The sequence below is a fragment of the Chelonia mydas genome, chromosome 4 (genome assembly GCF_015237465.2).
Source record: "Chelonia mydas isolate rCheMyd1 chromosome 4, rCheMyd1.pri.v2, whole genome shotgun sequence".
Classification (NCBI taxonomy): Eukaryota; Metazoa; Chordata; order Testudines; family Cheloniidae; genus Chelonia; species Chelonia mydas.
In genome coordinates, this window is record NC_057852.1 from 81,148,577 (window position 1) to 81,163,051 (window position 14,475).

General features: G+C 39.9%; 1 protein-coding gene across 14 annotated transcripts in view; it reads right to left on the minus strand.

The window, feature by feature from the left end:
• Positions 1-14,475, minus strand: part of SORBS2 (sorbin and SH3 domain containing 2) — a 273,664-nt gene that overhangs the window by 80,086 nt on the left and 179,103 nt on the right. For 7 of the 14 annotated variants that reach the window (XM_037897659.2, XM_027826104.3, XM_043546103.1 and 4 more), the window contains exons 5-6: positions 4,811-4,952; positions 2,006-2,181 (exon numbers count right to left, since the gene is read on the minus strand). In XM_037897659.2, the coding sequence (XP_037753587.2) occupies positions 2,006-2,181; positions 4,811-4,952 (318 nt within the window). Of the gene's footprint in view, positions 1-1,220; positions 1,404-2,005; positions 2,182-4,810; positions 4,953-11,812; positions 12,290-14,475 lie in introns of those variants that run through there. The other 7 variants (XM_043546101.1, XM_037897655.2, XM_043546102.1 and 4 more) reach the window with 5 other exon arrangements.

Genomic DNA, 14,475 nt, shown 5'->3' on the forward strand with positions numbered 1-14,475 from the left:
CATCTGTGGCTTGGGGCAGACTTTTTTAATGTTATCTACTACACTGGAACTCATGTTTACTGCACTCTGCAGGCAGCTGTCTTTTTAACCTGTAGAAGAAACTCTGAAACTTGCATTGTACTGCTGAGATAAGCTGAACTGAAACATCCAGGTCCCTCCAACAGAAGACTGAAGGGCAAGCTGGATATTTGGGTGCCCAATGACCCTTGGAAAACAGAGCAAGTGCTACTCTCCTGTTTTCCCTTGTTCACTGAAAACGCTGCTGTGGCACTTATGTATGTTCCTGGATGGTGCTACATTTCTGAGCGATGGGATGGTGCAGCATGTTTGCTGACACCATCACCACTTTCATTCTCTCACTGCTGGGATATGCTCAGATCTACACATCACCCTCAGTTTCTTTAAAGTGTATGTTCAGATCAGTACCTTGAGAACTGAATCTCATTTCCAGCTAAGTCCTGTGGAGTGTGAGGGAAGTGACAGCATACACACACACACACACACACACTCACTCTCTTATTTACATGGTATATTCCTAGCAGACCGTAACTTTTAACTCACTCTGGTCATGAGACTCATTTACATAGCAGTAATATTACAAGCTGCATAAGTTTTTGATGCAGCAGCACAGAGCTGAAAAGAAAGCAATCCCAAACTGGAAAAAAAAAAATCCAAATGGCATACATGAGTTTCAGAGAAAATCTTAAGAGTCTGAGACTATCAGATCTGGAAGTTAAATACACTGTTGGCAACTTGCCAGCCACATTAAATACACTTGGGGGATTTCAGTTATACTCTTATATAACTAATATCCACCCTACGGAATCAGTCTGCTAGTCTTAAAAAAGCACAACAAAACAATAACTTCCTACACAAAAGGCAGGGCCGTCTGCTCAGTAGGGATGGGAAGCTATAGCTTGGCTCTATACGAGTTACTCATTTTTTAAAAGCTTTCTATTGTATCATTTGTATATACCAAAATCAAAGGAAAGGAAAGCAAGAAATGCTAGAGTTTCCTCCTCCCCCTTACACAAAATATCCCAGTCTTACCACTTATTCTGAAATCTTTCCTATTGCTTTTCTCCATCAATTCCTGTTTTCCCCCTAATTTTTCAATCCAGTGAAGCAGCTCTTGGCAATTACACAACCCCATATGTCGGTGTTGGCAGGCAAAGTATATCCAATAGCTGCTACATCCGTGCACCTCACAAAGATTTCACCTGCAAGGGCTCTGCTGCTTTCATCCTGGCTCCCACTCTTCTTACTCTCTCCGTCTAGCACAACACCTCTCCTCCAGCCAGGAAGGCCAGTGAGCTGCTCCTTTGTAGACTCACTGCTGCTGTCTGGACCAGCCAGAAGGGGCTGCCCTGACAGCAGTGTGGAAAGAATGCTTCAGCATAGTAAAAACAAAACCCTTCCGTCTGACATCCTGGGACAGCTCAAGCAGTGATTAGTGGCAAGTCATCAAACCTGGACTAATGACAATGAGAGGGTTTCCATGCTGCTCATTTAAAGATTGTGGAAAAGCATGGTGGGTCATGCTGCATTTCACTGGGATAGTAGTCAAAGGGGTTATTACTGGATCAAGTCTGTTAATTTCAATACAGGAGCCATAGGGAAAAAATAGGCACCTGAGGTTTATTTGCTAATGGCAAAAATTAGCAAACTTTGCAGGTTTAGAATGACAAGACAGACAGGAAATGAAATTACAGCGTAACACCACAAAGGGCAGGGAAAATAATAGAAACAAGAATGAAAACTGCAGTTCTGATTATTTATAATGAAACTAGAACTATGAAGTTGCCCAGTTATGCTTCCTGCAACACACAGTATTATATTCATGAGCCTTCTGATTACACATACTCTATTCCACATTATATAAGACTAGAAGAATGTGAAAAACCCATTACCAACAATCAATTCATTGTCTGAGTTCTCTCTCTGTCACACACTCTCTCTCGCTCTCCTTCACACACACACACACACACTCCCTGGCATTTCCTACCGTTCTAATTGCTGTTGGGATTCCAGATTCATCTACCGGGCCAATCCCTGCATAATGTGGTGCTCTAATGACTGTGACTTTCTTCTCTTCCTCTGAAGATCTACAGATTGGTATTGTACTGGGAGTGGTGCTGCTGCCAACAGACTGAGCATACTGTGAGTATGTTTCTGTGGAGTCTGTAAAGATAATGCGACAGAATGTTGTATAGCGATAGAATAATCATACGTAGCACTTAGAGCACGCTTTACATTTTCAAAGTGCTGTACAAGCATTAAAGGAAATTTGATAACCACATCCATACAGAATACCTGATAATACTACACGTTAGCCTGAGCAGCTGGGTTTAGTAGGATTTCCGCTGCAAAACCTTCTACTCAAAGAGTTACACATATGTGGATTATTTTGTTAACCTCTGTGCTGAGCTCAAAATCTCTCAGGTTAAGAGAGATTTTTTTTTTTTTTTTTTTTTAAGAAAAAACTTACAATATTTGAAAACAAAATTTGCTTCGCTGCTTTTAAGGGCTGGCTGAGGGAAGAGAGAGACAAACACACAGACAAACAAAACTCTTAGCGAAGCTAGCAGAACAGACTTTTTTTCTGTAAACTAAACTTGCCACTTTGCCATCCATACTATGAATGAGTGCTCTGCGGTAATGTGAACTCTTCTGCTCCCAGAAGCATGGAAGAGTTGAAAACAATTTCTATTCTATATGTGTAGTAATGAATTTACTCAAACATTCCACAGAGATTTTCAGTACATATGTTGGATCCTGCTTTTCTGCTGTGAGAGAATTACCCAGGTAACTCCCTTTAATGTTACCAGCTTTGGAACTCAGATGAATTATGAGGTCTATAATGTGTTTTACAGATACTTTTCATCCTTACATTTATATTAGTACCTTTATTTAAATAGCTTTATATGGCTAATATGCCATGTGCACATCAATAACTCTGCCTCTCCCTGTAGCAGACATGCCAATGAGCCACCTACATTAATTGAGGTGAAAACTGCAATCTGCTATTGGTTTTTGGTGCTGAAGATAATTTTGCAACTCCCTCCCCAACTGTTCTTTTAATTATTGAAATTAATACTAGCTACCACTACCTACCTCTAAAATTCACAGCAAGTCATTAACAAAAAGACACAATGTTAAGATGCTGGGACATGTCATATGAAGCCTTGTACTGTCATAAGGTGATGTGCTTAGATGCAATCTTGCATACAGAAGAAACATAACAAGATTCTCTAGTCATTCAGGCAACAGATTTCGGTAGCTAATTAGTGGGCAGTTATGACTATATAAGCATGGTTTGCAACAGCAGGTACTGTACTACCCATGTTTCTGCTGCAGGATGGCTGAAATTAGGCATAAAGCTAGATTTCTGGCACTGCTGGTGGAGACTATGATTTCCCTCCAATGCAATAGGTATTGCAATCTTTAATGTTTCACTAGAAGAACTGTGATATAACACAACAAAAGAGACTGTGATGATTTGCGGCTCTGAGTGCAATGTGAATATTTTCTCTCCCTCTTTATTGGAAAGAATTTGGATTTAACACAACCTTTTCAGTTACTTAGTCTGAAAGCCTGTAAATATTCCAGTACTACACATACGTGGTGAGATGCATCTGTGTGTGTCAAATGTCTGAATATCTGGGCTTTTTTTCAAATATATATGATGCTAAATTTAGAAAACTTTTGAAATCTGATCTTACGCTCCTTGCAGGGCCCAATCTGTTAGCATCGAAGGGTTTTTGAGTGTACAAGGAATGTGAGATCTGGCCATTGTTTTGTAAGTCTCAGAAACTCAGAACCACCCTGAGATAATGCTCTTAAATATCATGTTCAAAAAGGACTGGCTAGGAACAATTTCTGAAGCATAGTTAATAAACACTCAGATCTCTAAATCAGAGATCAGGTGTTTTTAAATGAACCTGTATTTTTGTCTGTGCAGATACACATGCTCAATTTTTGCTGTTATCACTTGTACACAGATGATATAGCATTTATACAATTCATAGATTTTAAGGTGAGAAGGGACAATTTTGGTCATCTAATCTGACCTCCCGTGTAACACAGGAGCAAACTCATTATGCATATTCAAATGTTTTTGTGCATATAGATTCTGAGTATGCAAATGTTGATGAGAAAACTGGAAAACCCACATGATTGCACATACAAAGATTAATGGAGAGACATTATGTTTGGTCTTATATGTGCTTTTTTGAAAACAGAAATCATTTTAGACTAAATTCCATGGGGCAGAGATCTTGTCCTTATGTTTGTAAAGTGTGATCTATTCTTATGACACTCTAAAGAATACACATGAAATTTTATTTGGCAAAGCTTTAAGCTTTTAAAATCTCAAGACCTCACAACCTGTGAGGAGGTGACTTCCACTGAAGATAGTACAAATTGAGGGACCTGTAACTCAGCACCATGCAAAACTGGACCCTAATGCCTTAATGAGGATAAGGGACACCTAAGGGGATTTTGATACACATTCAGGAATATCTGAAAGTCGTGCAGTTTTAATATACTCTCAATATAACCAGTGGAATTATTGCAAGAGTCACATATGTGTAAGAATCTTGCTTTAAAGTAATAAGACTGTAGTACAGCCAGTTTAGGAATGTTATTGCATCTAACAATAAATTGTATTGTTGCTTGTAATTTTCCCAAAGTACATGAATTGATAATACCTTTATTTACGTGGAATGCTCGGTAACTGTTTGCAGTCCTTGCCCCACAAATCAGAACATGTTGCGTGATGTATAAAGTAAACATTATATGAAAGGCTTACCCATCTTCCTGCCATGCTGCATGATAATGTTTGAATTAAGTGAAGCTGGTGGAGAGTAAACTGAAGAAGGGGAAAAAGGCCTTTGAAAGTGACTCAATGGACTGGCAGCAGTGCCAGCGTTCCCATTCACTGTTATCTGGGCCTGAGAGAAACAAAACAATATCCCATTAAAGTACACACAAAGCTCTCTGAATACCAAAGCAAATAAAGGGTGATGCAAGACCATCAACCACAAGACAATGCCCAGTTGTTAGGTACTTAGCCGCAACAGGGATCAGTATTCACTGAAATACAAAACTCATCATAGGAGGAGTGCAATGTGCTCTGTATGAATCTCTGCCTCCCCCTTTGTCCTTATAAAGGTCTTGTATGAAGAATGCTGGAGTCATGGGAAGGGGACAGAAGGACTATGGTCAAGGCAGCAGGATGAGCTGCATAAAAAATATCTGCATGGATCTAATGTCAGTATAAAATGAAGGTGGCAGTGAAACTTACTCTCATCATGTAACAAAGGCTGCCTCAGATCACTCACTTTAAAGGGACAGCTTGTTCCACATACTTAGCTCCCATTGACATTAGTGGAACTGTGTGTGCAGACTGAAGGGGAAAGGACATAGTGAGCTGAAACTTCTTTGAAAGGTGGCACCCAGCACATGGGCAACTGTGAGATGCTTGTGTGTAATGTATATTATAGAAAAAAAAGTGCATCAATGCATCTTGTAAACAAAAACCAAGTAAGCAATACAATAAGGGATTCTGTTGACATCACAAACAACTTGAACTTTGCTCTCAGAGAGTTTCTCTAAAGCAATGTGTCCTATTCCACCACCACATGGCTTTAGACCTCCACAGCTGGGCTGCCACACTACAGTTGGAGAGTTCTACAAAGATTATAGAGTCGAGAATCTGAGAAAATAAATCCATTTATAATAGCCAATCATTAATTTCATTTTAAAAAGATGGCAAGGCTGCAATCTTCTAGGTCTCTTTTTCCATGCAATTATTTTTAAAACTCTAAACAAAATTATGAGCATTGAAAACTACCTTCGTCTAGTTTTGTATAATAGAGAACAATTAAAGAAGAATGGATTTATGTTCTACTTCTGTTGAAAGCTGTGGTTGTGAAATATGAAGGTAAGGGTGTGAAGCAGAAAAGCAAGGAACAAGAAGCCTCAGTTTTAAAAAGAATGTACATTATTGCTAGACTCTTTATAAATGAAATGTGGTTCATTCTCTCCTGTGATATAAGAAGTGACCGGCTTCACTCTCTCCTGTAGTTTAAGAAATGGGCATTTTGGGGATCAGTAATTTTAGGCTTCTTTTTACATCTCACACCCCCATCTCTCCTACAACCTCAATAGGAATTGCAGTTGTGTAAGAAAAAGAGATCTAGCTCCTAAGTATATGTCATCAGAACTCCTGAATGCATTCAGAGCATTACATTTTATGGAGATCTTTTAGAGGTAAATTGAGTAGGTAGCTGAAGTTAAGGTTGTGCCAATGTGTCCATTAGAGCTTGCCTGCCCAGATTTGTTCCTGTAGAAATGCAGGAACATACATTTAACAGATTTAAAAAAAAATGCATTGATTTATTGTAAATGTGTTTTCTTCTAAATTCTTTAAAAAACAGTTACAATGAAATAACTCAAATAAAGGTCTGATTTTCAAAATATCAAAATCCTAGTGCATGTGTGTGCATGCTTAATTTGAACTCACAACTGTCACATTTATTCATACACGTCGAGTGTTTACACATGCAACTGTCCAGTAGGGTGTCCGCCCCTTTATTGTCAGTTGTCAGGGCCCAACTGGCTGAGATGACTATTGAACATTCTAGTATCACGTGCACAGCATTGTGTTTTAAAAAGAACCTGAGTATGGTCACTGGGATATAGGCCATTATCACTTTACAGAAACACTCTCTATCAAAAATGTCCCTGGCCTCAGCAAGTTGTAACCCAACTCCAGATAGGACACCTGAGCAATAGTATTTCACATTGGTGCTTCGTGCCATTCACTAACTCTTGATAGGACTTCACATTCAGTCTAAGATCCTACACCTGAACTACTGCACTCTATATAATCCCTCAAAAATACTTTCAGCCATAGGAACGCAAGAGCTGGATGAACCCTGGGAGACTATTTCAGGAGCTAGGGAAAGGTTATTTTCAGCTGAGGCCCACTGGATGTGAGGCACCTTCCTTTTTCCTAAAACCAGAGCGTGCCCAATCTCTCCTATTATAGAACTAAATGTAACTATCTCTTTGAGAAGACCCGCTCCCAATAGCGGAGGGTATGCACACATACGCATGCCCACAAACATCTACCCCATATACACTTCATAAGATTTTCTCCTTCTGGTTGGAGGAACAGAATTAACAGATCATTTGTGGACTGGAAAAATTATTCCTTTAAATTTCTGTATTAGGCACTTAGGTTCTACAGTGATGGACACTTTACAAATGCCTGTGACAGACAGTGAGATAAGACAGATTGGACAGATGCCTCGATACTATTTGGTAGTCAGATATGATGATGGGGGCCTTACCTAGCTAGATAGACATCAGGAATGACTGTACATGACAGACATAAAAATGTGACATTCTTGTTCCATTGTTACCAGGGAAAGTGGTTGCCTTGCTGACATGAAACATCAAATCAGCAAGTTTATTGGTGTTGTGCAACCTCTCTGGAAGCCTCTATGGCATCAACACCACATATCAACTTGAGTAAGATGTGAATCTATCAAACAGCACTGGCTTCTGTCCTTTTGTATGGCTCTGAAACCTAGGCCACCGCAGAGGTGCAAATGGGCCAGCTGGACATTTTTGATGTGAAACAGCAATGATGTATTGAAGACATATGGTGGTTTCATCACGTTATGAATGAGGATGTCAGGCTTTGGACCAACCAGCTTCCAATGTCTTCCCGAGTGACTCAATGCCAGCTCAGGTAGCTTGGCCATCTGTTCCATATGTTGGAGTTCATACCAGCCTGCCAGCTTTACACATTTGATCCAGCAAAAGCTGGATGAAGAAGACATTGCATATGCTGGAGGGATGGCATGGCTTCCATCCTTGACTGCCTCAGCCTTAATATAGACCAGGCTGCAACTGGCAGGAGACCAGGCTTACTGGAAAAGGGTGATCTGAAGTAAACACTCCAAGAGCAGGAGAATGAAAGAATAAATTCTTGTTCTTTTGTGCTAGAAATCTTACAGGATATTAATATTTGCTTATATCCCTCAGCTAAAACCACTTGTTAGTGATTAACAGAATTTCCCTTTGAGCAAATACAATGTGAACACTGTCATTGCTATTGAGCTTCAGCAGCTGATGTATTTTACACCCATGAGAGGGCTTGTTTTTTAAAAGCTAGCTCTGAGAAGTTGCTGGTCAACAGTGCCCTGCCCTCAGAATCACTGAGTAACCAATGATGCTTTTTCTGATATGATGCTTGTATTTTAGGGCCCAGTCCTGAGTGGTGGTGTGTGCCCTCATCTCCCATTTAAATCAAAGTTTGTGTATGCTGTCTCGTAAATTTTAGATTTTGTACTCATATGTATTTTTTTTAGAAGAGTGAAAAAGGCAGAGAAAACAACCAATTTGTCACCAAAATACAGAGGTAGCTGGGGCCTGCTAGAATCCCATATTCCAAATTTATCTCAAAGTTATGCCTTTTCTCACTCTTGCCCAGTTCACTCTTTGCCCCATTACACTACACTTGGGCTCTCCTTGTGGAAGAGCTTTCTACTTCTGTTGACTGGGAGCCAAACTGCCTAGGTGCAGGAACCTCCCACCCAGGTGACAGGCAGAAGGCTGATCATCTCTTCATCCCCTGAGCCAGGCACCTCATTAGACTCTTACGTTCAGGAGGAGCAGCTGCCTTCAGTTCCCACTCAGAACAGCTGAGATGGAGCCAGGTGGGACAGGAGCCACCTGCTGATTCTTAGAGGCAGCGAGCAAAAGGAGAGAAGACTTGATTACAGAGGTCTGAGCAGCTGGAGAGGTGTTGTGCAGCAGTGCTACAGCCACCCCGAGCATCCAGGACATTGGCTATGACTGAAAATACTCAGGATCAATTCTCCAAGCCTGTGATAGTCTTAGCTAAACTGGGTTTTTAGCAGCTATGGTAAGATATAACAACTCTCATACATGTCACTTACAATTTCTTTTGTTTTCATATTTTAAAACTACACAAAAGATAGATTTCTGTGAAAAGAACTTTAAAGAGAAATCTTTATAATAGGGTTAAACTTGAGAGAAAATTTGCAAAGCCGTTTATTTTGCCAGTTATTCTCTGTATTTGTTACTACAATTCCAAATACACGCACTTGAATAAGAGCTTTGCTTTACAACTCATCTCTTGCCTTAGGCTTTCACAAAGACCTAAATCAGTGGCTAAAGCAATAGTTCTAATTTAGCATTGTGTTTGCTGCAAGTTTATGTAGTTAGAGAATACAGACTGTAGGTGAGAGATTTCAGAGTAGCAGCTGTGTTAGTCTGTATCCGCAAAAAGGAAAGGAGGACTTGTGGTACCTTAGAGACTAACAAATTTATTTGAGCATAAGCTTTCATGAGTTACAGTTCACTTCATCGGCTGCATTCAGTGAGCTGTAGCTCACGAAAGCTTATGCTCAAATAAATTTGTTAGTCTCTAAGGTGCCACAAGTCCTCATTTTCTTTTTGAGGTACTATAGTTTTTCACTGTACTTTGAATAGCAAATAACTGTGTGGTATTTGCTGGCTACTGTGGACTTTATAACATTGACCACTTTAGACTTACTGAGAGGAGGAACAGGTTCAAGTAAGATATACAGTGGTCACTATTAAAGTCTGCTTTGCCAACAGTAGCTATATAATGGTGTTTGAGATATTACAGCTTTTCACTACATGTAGAATAGGAAATAACTGCTTTCTCAGAGACCATTTTGTGGTAATATTGAGTAAATGCTGAACATACTGGGACTGGACACAGCAGCTGTCAGAGAGCTACAGAACTTCTTGTAAACTGTTGGATGGTGTAAGACCACCCAATCCCTACTGTTCCTCCAGTGATTGTGTCCTCCATGAAAGAAAAGAAGTCACCCTTGAGCAGGTTAGTGTCCCCACCTCAGGGGATGGAGTCAATGCTAGAACACCCATGCCTGCTGCCAACCTTCCTATCAACTTCCCAGCTCCTGGAAACATTTCCAGTCATCTAACCCGCTTCAACAGGCGGAGAAAAGGCGGGGAGCAAAGGTTAGTAACAGAAGCAGTGGCTCCTCGTCATCTCAGTAGTGGCTCCTTGCAGCAGCCCGCTCTCCCTGTGGGGCTCCCAGACTGGTTCTTCTTTATGTCCTTCAGAGGGAGGCTCCTTCTTCTCCCTTCCCCATTAGGGATGAGTAATTTTTGTTGGCAATTAAAGGGACAGATGGCACTGAAAAGATGTCTATCCATCTGGCCTCATGCTAACAAGGATGACTGTGGCTAAGGGTGGAAGTGGCTGCCAGATCACAGATCTCCATGAGGGAAGACTGGCCAAAAAATAAGAGGTGGTAGGGCTAGCAAAAAAACAGATCATGATCTTTTTAACATACCAAAAATATTGTTCAAAAAGAACAAATACAATTGTTTGCACACAAATGTAGGCACCTGACATTCTCCTGAGTTGGTTGGTTAAAGCCTGTGTTGATGCTCTTTTATCTGTGTATTCTCTAATCTTTGCTTACAACTAGGAGGCAGTAAACAGATTTGTAGATCCAATGCCTTGAAATTTTTATGTTTCACGGGTGGGAATTACTGGTTTTACTTGACATGTCCATAATTTTGTCATATAATATAAAAAGCATTCAGCACATTGAACCCCAACTCTTCAAAGTGATTATTTGCACCTTTGGGGTAAAACTGTTCTTAAAAAGACATATTATTTTAGTTTTAAAGTGACATTTATAGTAAGTTAAAATTTGCTGTTGTTACTACATGTAAATGATAAAACAAAAAGCTTTGGTCAAAGTTATAAATATGGCAACATTTTGACGCAGTAGAGCTCTGGTCTCAGCTTATCATCATGTCCTCAGCTTATCATCATGTCATCAGAGAACCCCCACTAAGAATATTTATAGTTTTGTAATTCAGTGATCTGTTATTTAATTGAAATATGGGACCAATTCTGATTCACCTTAATCATACATGCAGTTCCCTTGAAGTAAACAGAAGTACTTACATGGGTAAAGTGAGCAGAATTTGACCCATATTCTATAGCTTTTTGTTTATCTATACATATATAAATATACATATACTATACATTATATATAAACACATATGTATTTAGACTTGGTTATTTTCCTTGAGTTACCCAGAGAAAGTGCAGCCCTGAAAAATAACAGAATTCCTAGGATCCAAATCTAAGATTATTTATACAGTTCATTCCTGTAAAACAACTGTGCTTAAGAAAGGGAACTGTTAGTTAGAGGAGATAAAACAGAAACAGCTTCATGCAGTCAGTGGTCATGGCTAGGGGAAAACAAGGTTGAGTTAAGTATTCTCATCAACCCTATTAATATGAATCTCTGAGGTATATTAGTGCCTGACAGATGTACCTCCATGATAGCTGAAAGCTAGTTTTCAGCCTCTCTCAAAATTCTACCTGTGCATTCTTTCTGTACGGCAACTAATTAAATATTTTAAAGTAAATCAGCTTAAATTCCTCAGTCTGCTTTCCTTTAACATATTTGGACTGAGTGATAAGAGTGAAGTTGGCCATTTGTTGTAAACAAACTGCTCACTATATCTTAGTTGAAATTAGAGTTGCACAACAAATTGCACAATTTTGAGTGGCTTTACAGAATCTGTCATTACTATAGTAAATTACTGTAGTAAAACATATTACCAGACTGTGCAGAACCTGAATAAACAACTGACACCGTTCTCATACGAGTAATGGGATAACAGACAAGAATTAGTTCTTTTCCCCTTTGGCAACCTGTTTGAACAAACTGGAGGAAAAAGGAAGGATAATTACATGAGAAGTGGCAGCAGTGGTGGTTAAGGTGGTGCCATCTGACACAGCAGACATCTGGCTCAAGGTTGGGGAAGGTGATTCAGAACAGTCAGTAGTATCATAGTTACAAGTCTGCAGCTCATCTAGAATGGCTGTGGAGGACTCGCTCACCGTGCGAGAGGAGTACTCACTCATGGCAGAGTCTGTGATTACAGAGGCTGTTTCATTCCTGTGGATAGTATTTTCAGGAGCTAGGAAAGGGTATTTATATGAAAAATGTGAGAGGGCCAGGGTTTTATAAAAGCGTGAAGGCAAAAAATCATCAAGCGTTGGCAAAATAAATGATGCTAGGTGGGTGCCACTGTCTGGTGAGAAAGAGGTTCTGTTAACTGGTACCACAGAAGGAGGAGGCAGTGAAGAAACTTCTGTTGCTGTTTGTCTGTGTGTCTGTGAAGCATTTACCTCCATCACATTGGCAGTTATTTTCTGGTTTCCAAGCTGAGTTATGAGAAAAAAAATAAGAAAAGAAAACATATTACCAAATTAATACAAACTTTCCCTTTGCCTTTTGCTGCGTGTAGGCAAGCTGCAAAACACATGCTGTTAGCTGTCCTAGGAAGTTCACATTCACATGGATTAGGAAATAAATCAACCACAGTCTATATTAAAAAAGGAAAACATGAAGAAAATGAACCTGTCAAGTATTATTGGAAGCAAAGCCAGTAACCAGAGTGTGCTAGGATGAATATTCATAATGTGTTCCACGTTTTCATGTTTTGAGTTGAGATTTGAATAGGGTCACACTTATATACATTGGAGAGTGTCACTGTTAATTCATCAGCTTGTTTGATTGTCACAAAATACATCTTTCCTCCTCTGAAAATAATAGAGGTTTCCATCAGATCTTTTGGAAACAGAGCATAATATGGATTAAAAGGGGACAGAATTAATTCAAACACTAATATCAAACATTCACATTAGTTGTGAGAAATGGATTGTGGAGTTTTTGTTTCTTGGAACCAATTACATTTTTTTTTCACTGCCTCACTGACAAAAATAAATTTTGATAGTACTTGAATATCAACCCCCGGAGGCACCCTGTAAACCTACTGGAGCACCACATGTATAAAGGAAAAGAGCCCAGTTGTTAGGGTTTTCTGGTTTAAATGTGAGAAGAAGCAGGAGGGATGGTGAAAGAGAGCTGGATAGGGAAGGTTTAATATCAAAACAAATATATTGCTTGGTTGGCTTCAAAATTATAGTGGTGGTATTCTTAAGAAAACAAGGCAACATCTTTAAATGACAGTGCTTCTGCAAATTTGCCACATACTTGATGAGCTTTGTTTTCTGATGATTGGTAACAGACATAACATATTGGGCTTGAACTAATCCAGAAACTCACTTTTTGTACCAGCTTCTCCCATCTCAATTAAAGTTGCATGAAAATCATACTGGCAACAACCCCTTGTTAAGCAGGCATACAAAACCTCTCCATGCTGTCTGCCAACCACACGTTTTCTATAAGTTAGTGACATGTTATATGTGAAAGTGAAACATTTTAAAATAATGCTGCTTATTTCAACACTAATGATTTCACTTCTCAGAGGGCTAAGGAGCTGCTGAATCACTCTAGAGAAAGGATGCTGAGGATATTTAAACAATATACATTTTAGGACAATATTATACCATACACTGATTACCATTAAAAATAATCAACAGTTCCCACACTGTTGTCAGACATACACAGTTATTTCCTATCTACAGGAATCTGTAACTCTCATCTTTTGAAAATGTTTTAATCAGGCAGATTTTCGTGCGCATTTGAAATGGACTTTTTATCCACAGTCTGAAAATATCATTTAAAGCCTTTATAGCATACTTGGTACGAAACCCAGATTGTGCTGCTTATGAGAGTTCATTAAGAGTCCAGTTCTATAAGAGGAAGTTACTCACTTTGTGCAATACTGATAGTTCTTCAAGATGTGTGTCCCTATGGGTGCTCCACTGTAGGTACATGTATGCCCCTGCACCTCTAATTGGAGAATTTTGGTAGCAGTGTCCGTTCAGCCTACACATGTGCTCTCCCTCCCTCGTGGTCTGCCTTGAGGCTAACTAGTGCTGTGCGGGCAAACCACCCTCAGTTCCTTCTCCACTGCAGAGCCCCTTGTCAAGACCTGTGAAGTAGAAGGGAGGAGGGCAGGTTATGGAGCACCCATAGGGACACACATCTCGAAGAACCATCATTACTGCACAAAGTGAGTAACCACTTCAAGTAGTAGTATCCCGTTGGGTGCTCCACTGTTGGTCACTCCACAGCAGTAGCCTCCCTGGAGGGCTGGGGCTTCGGAGTGGAGTCTGTTATTGACAGTAGTACTGTGGAGCGGAAGTTGGCATCAGAGGCGGAGTCTCGGTTAATTGCGTAGTGTTCTGCGAAAGTTTGGACAGAGGCCCAAGTTGCTGCCCTGCAGATTTCTGAGATGGGGACATCATTAATAAATACAACTGGAGGTAGAAACGGATCTCATAGAATGCGTGCAGATCACTGATGGGGGCAATAGGTTACGCTCATGGTAACTGTGGTTAATTCAAGTGGAGACCCAGTTGGAGAGTCTTTGAGCTAATATTGTGGAGCCTTTGAATTTTTCTGAGAATGGAAGGAAGAGTTTAGGGGACTTCCTAAAGTC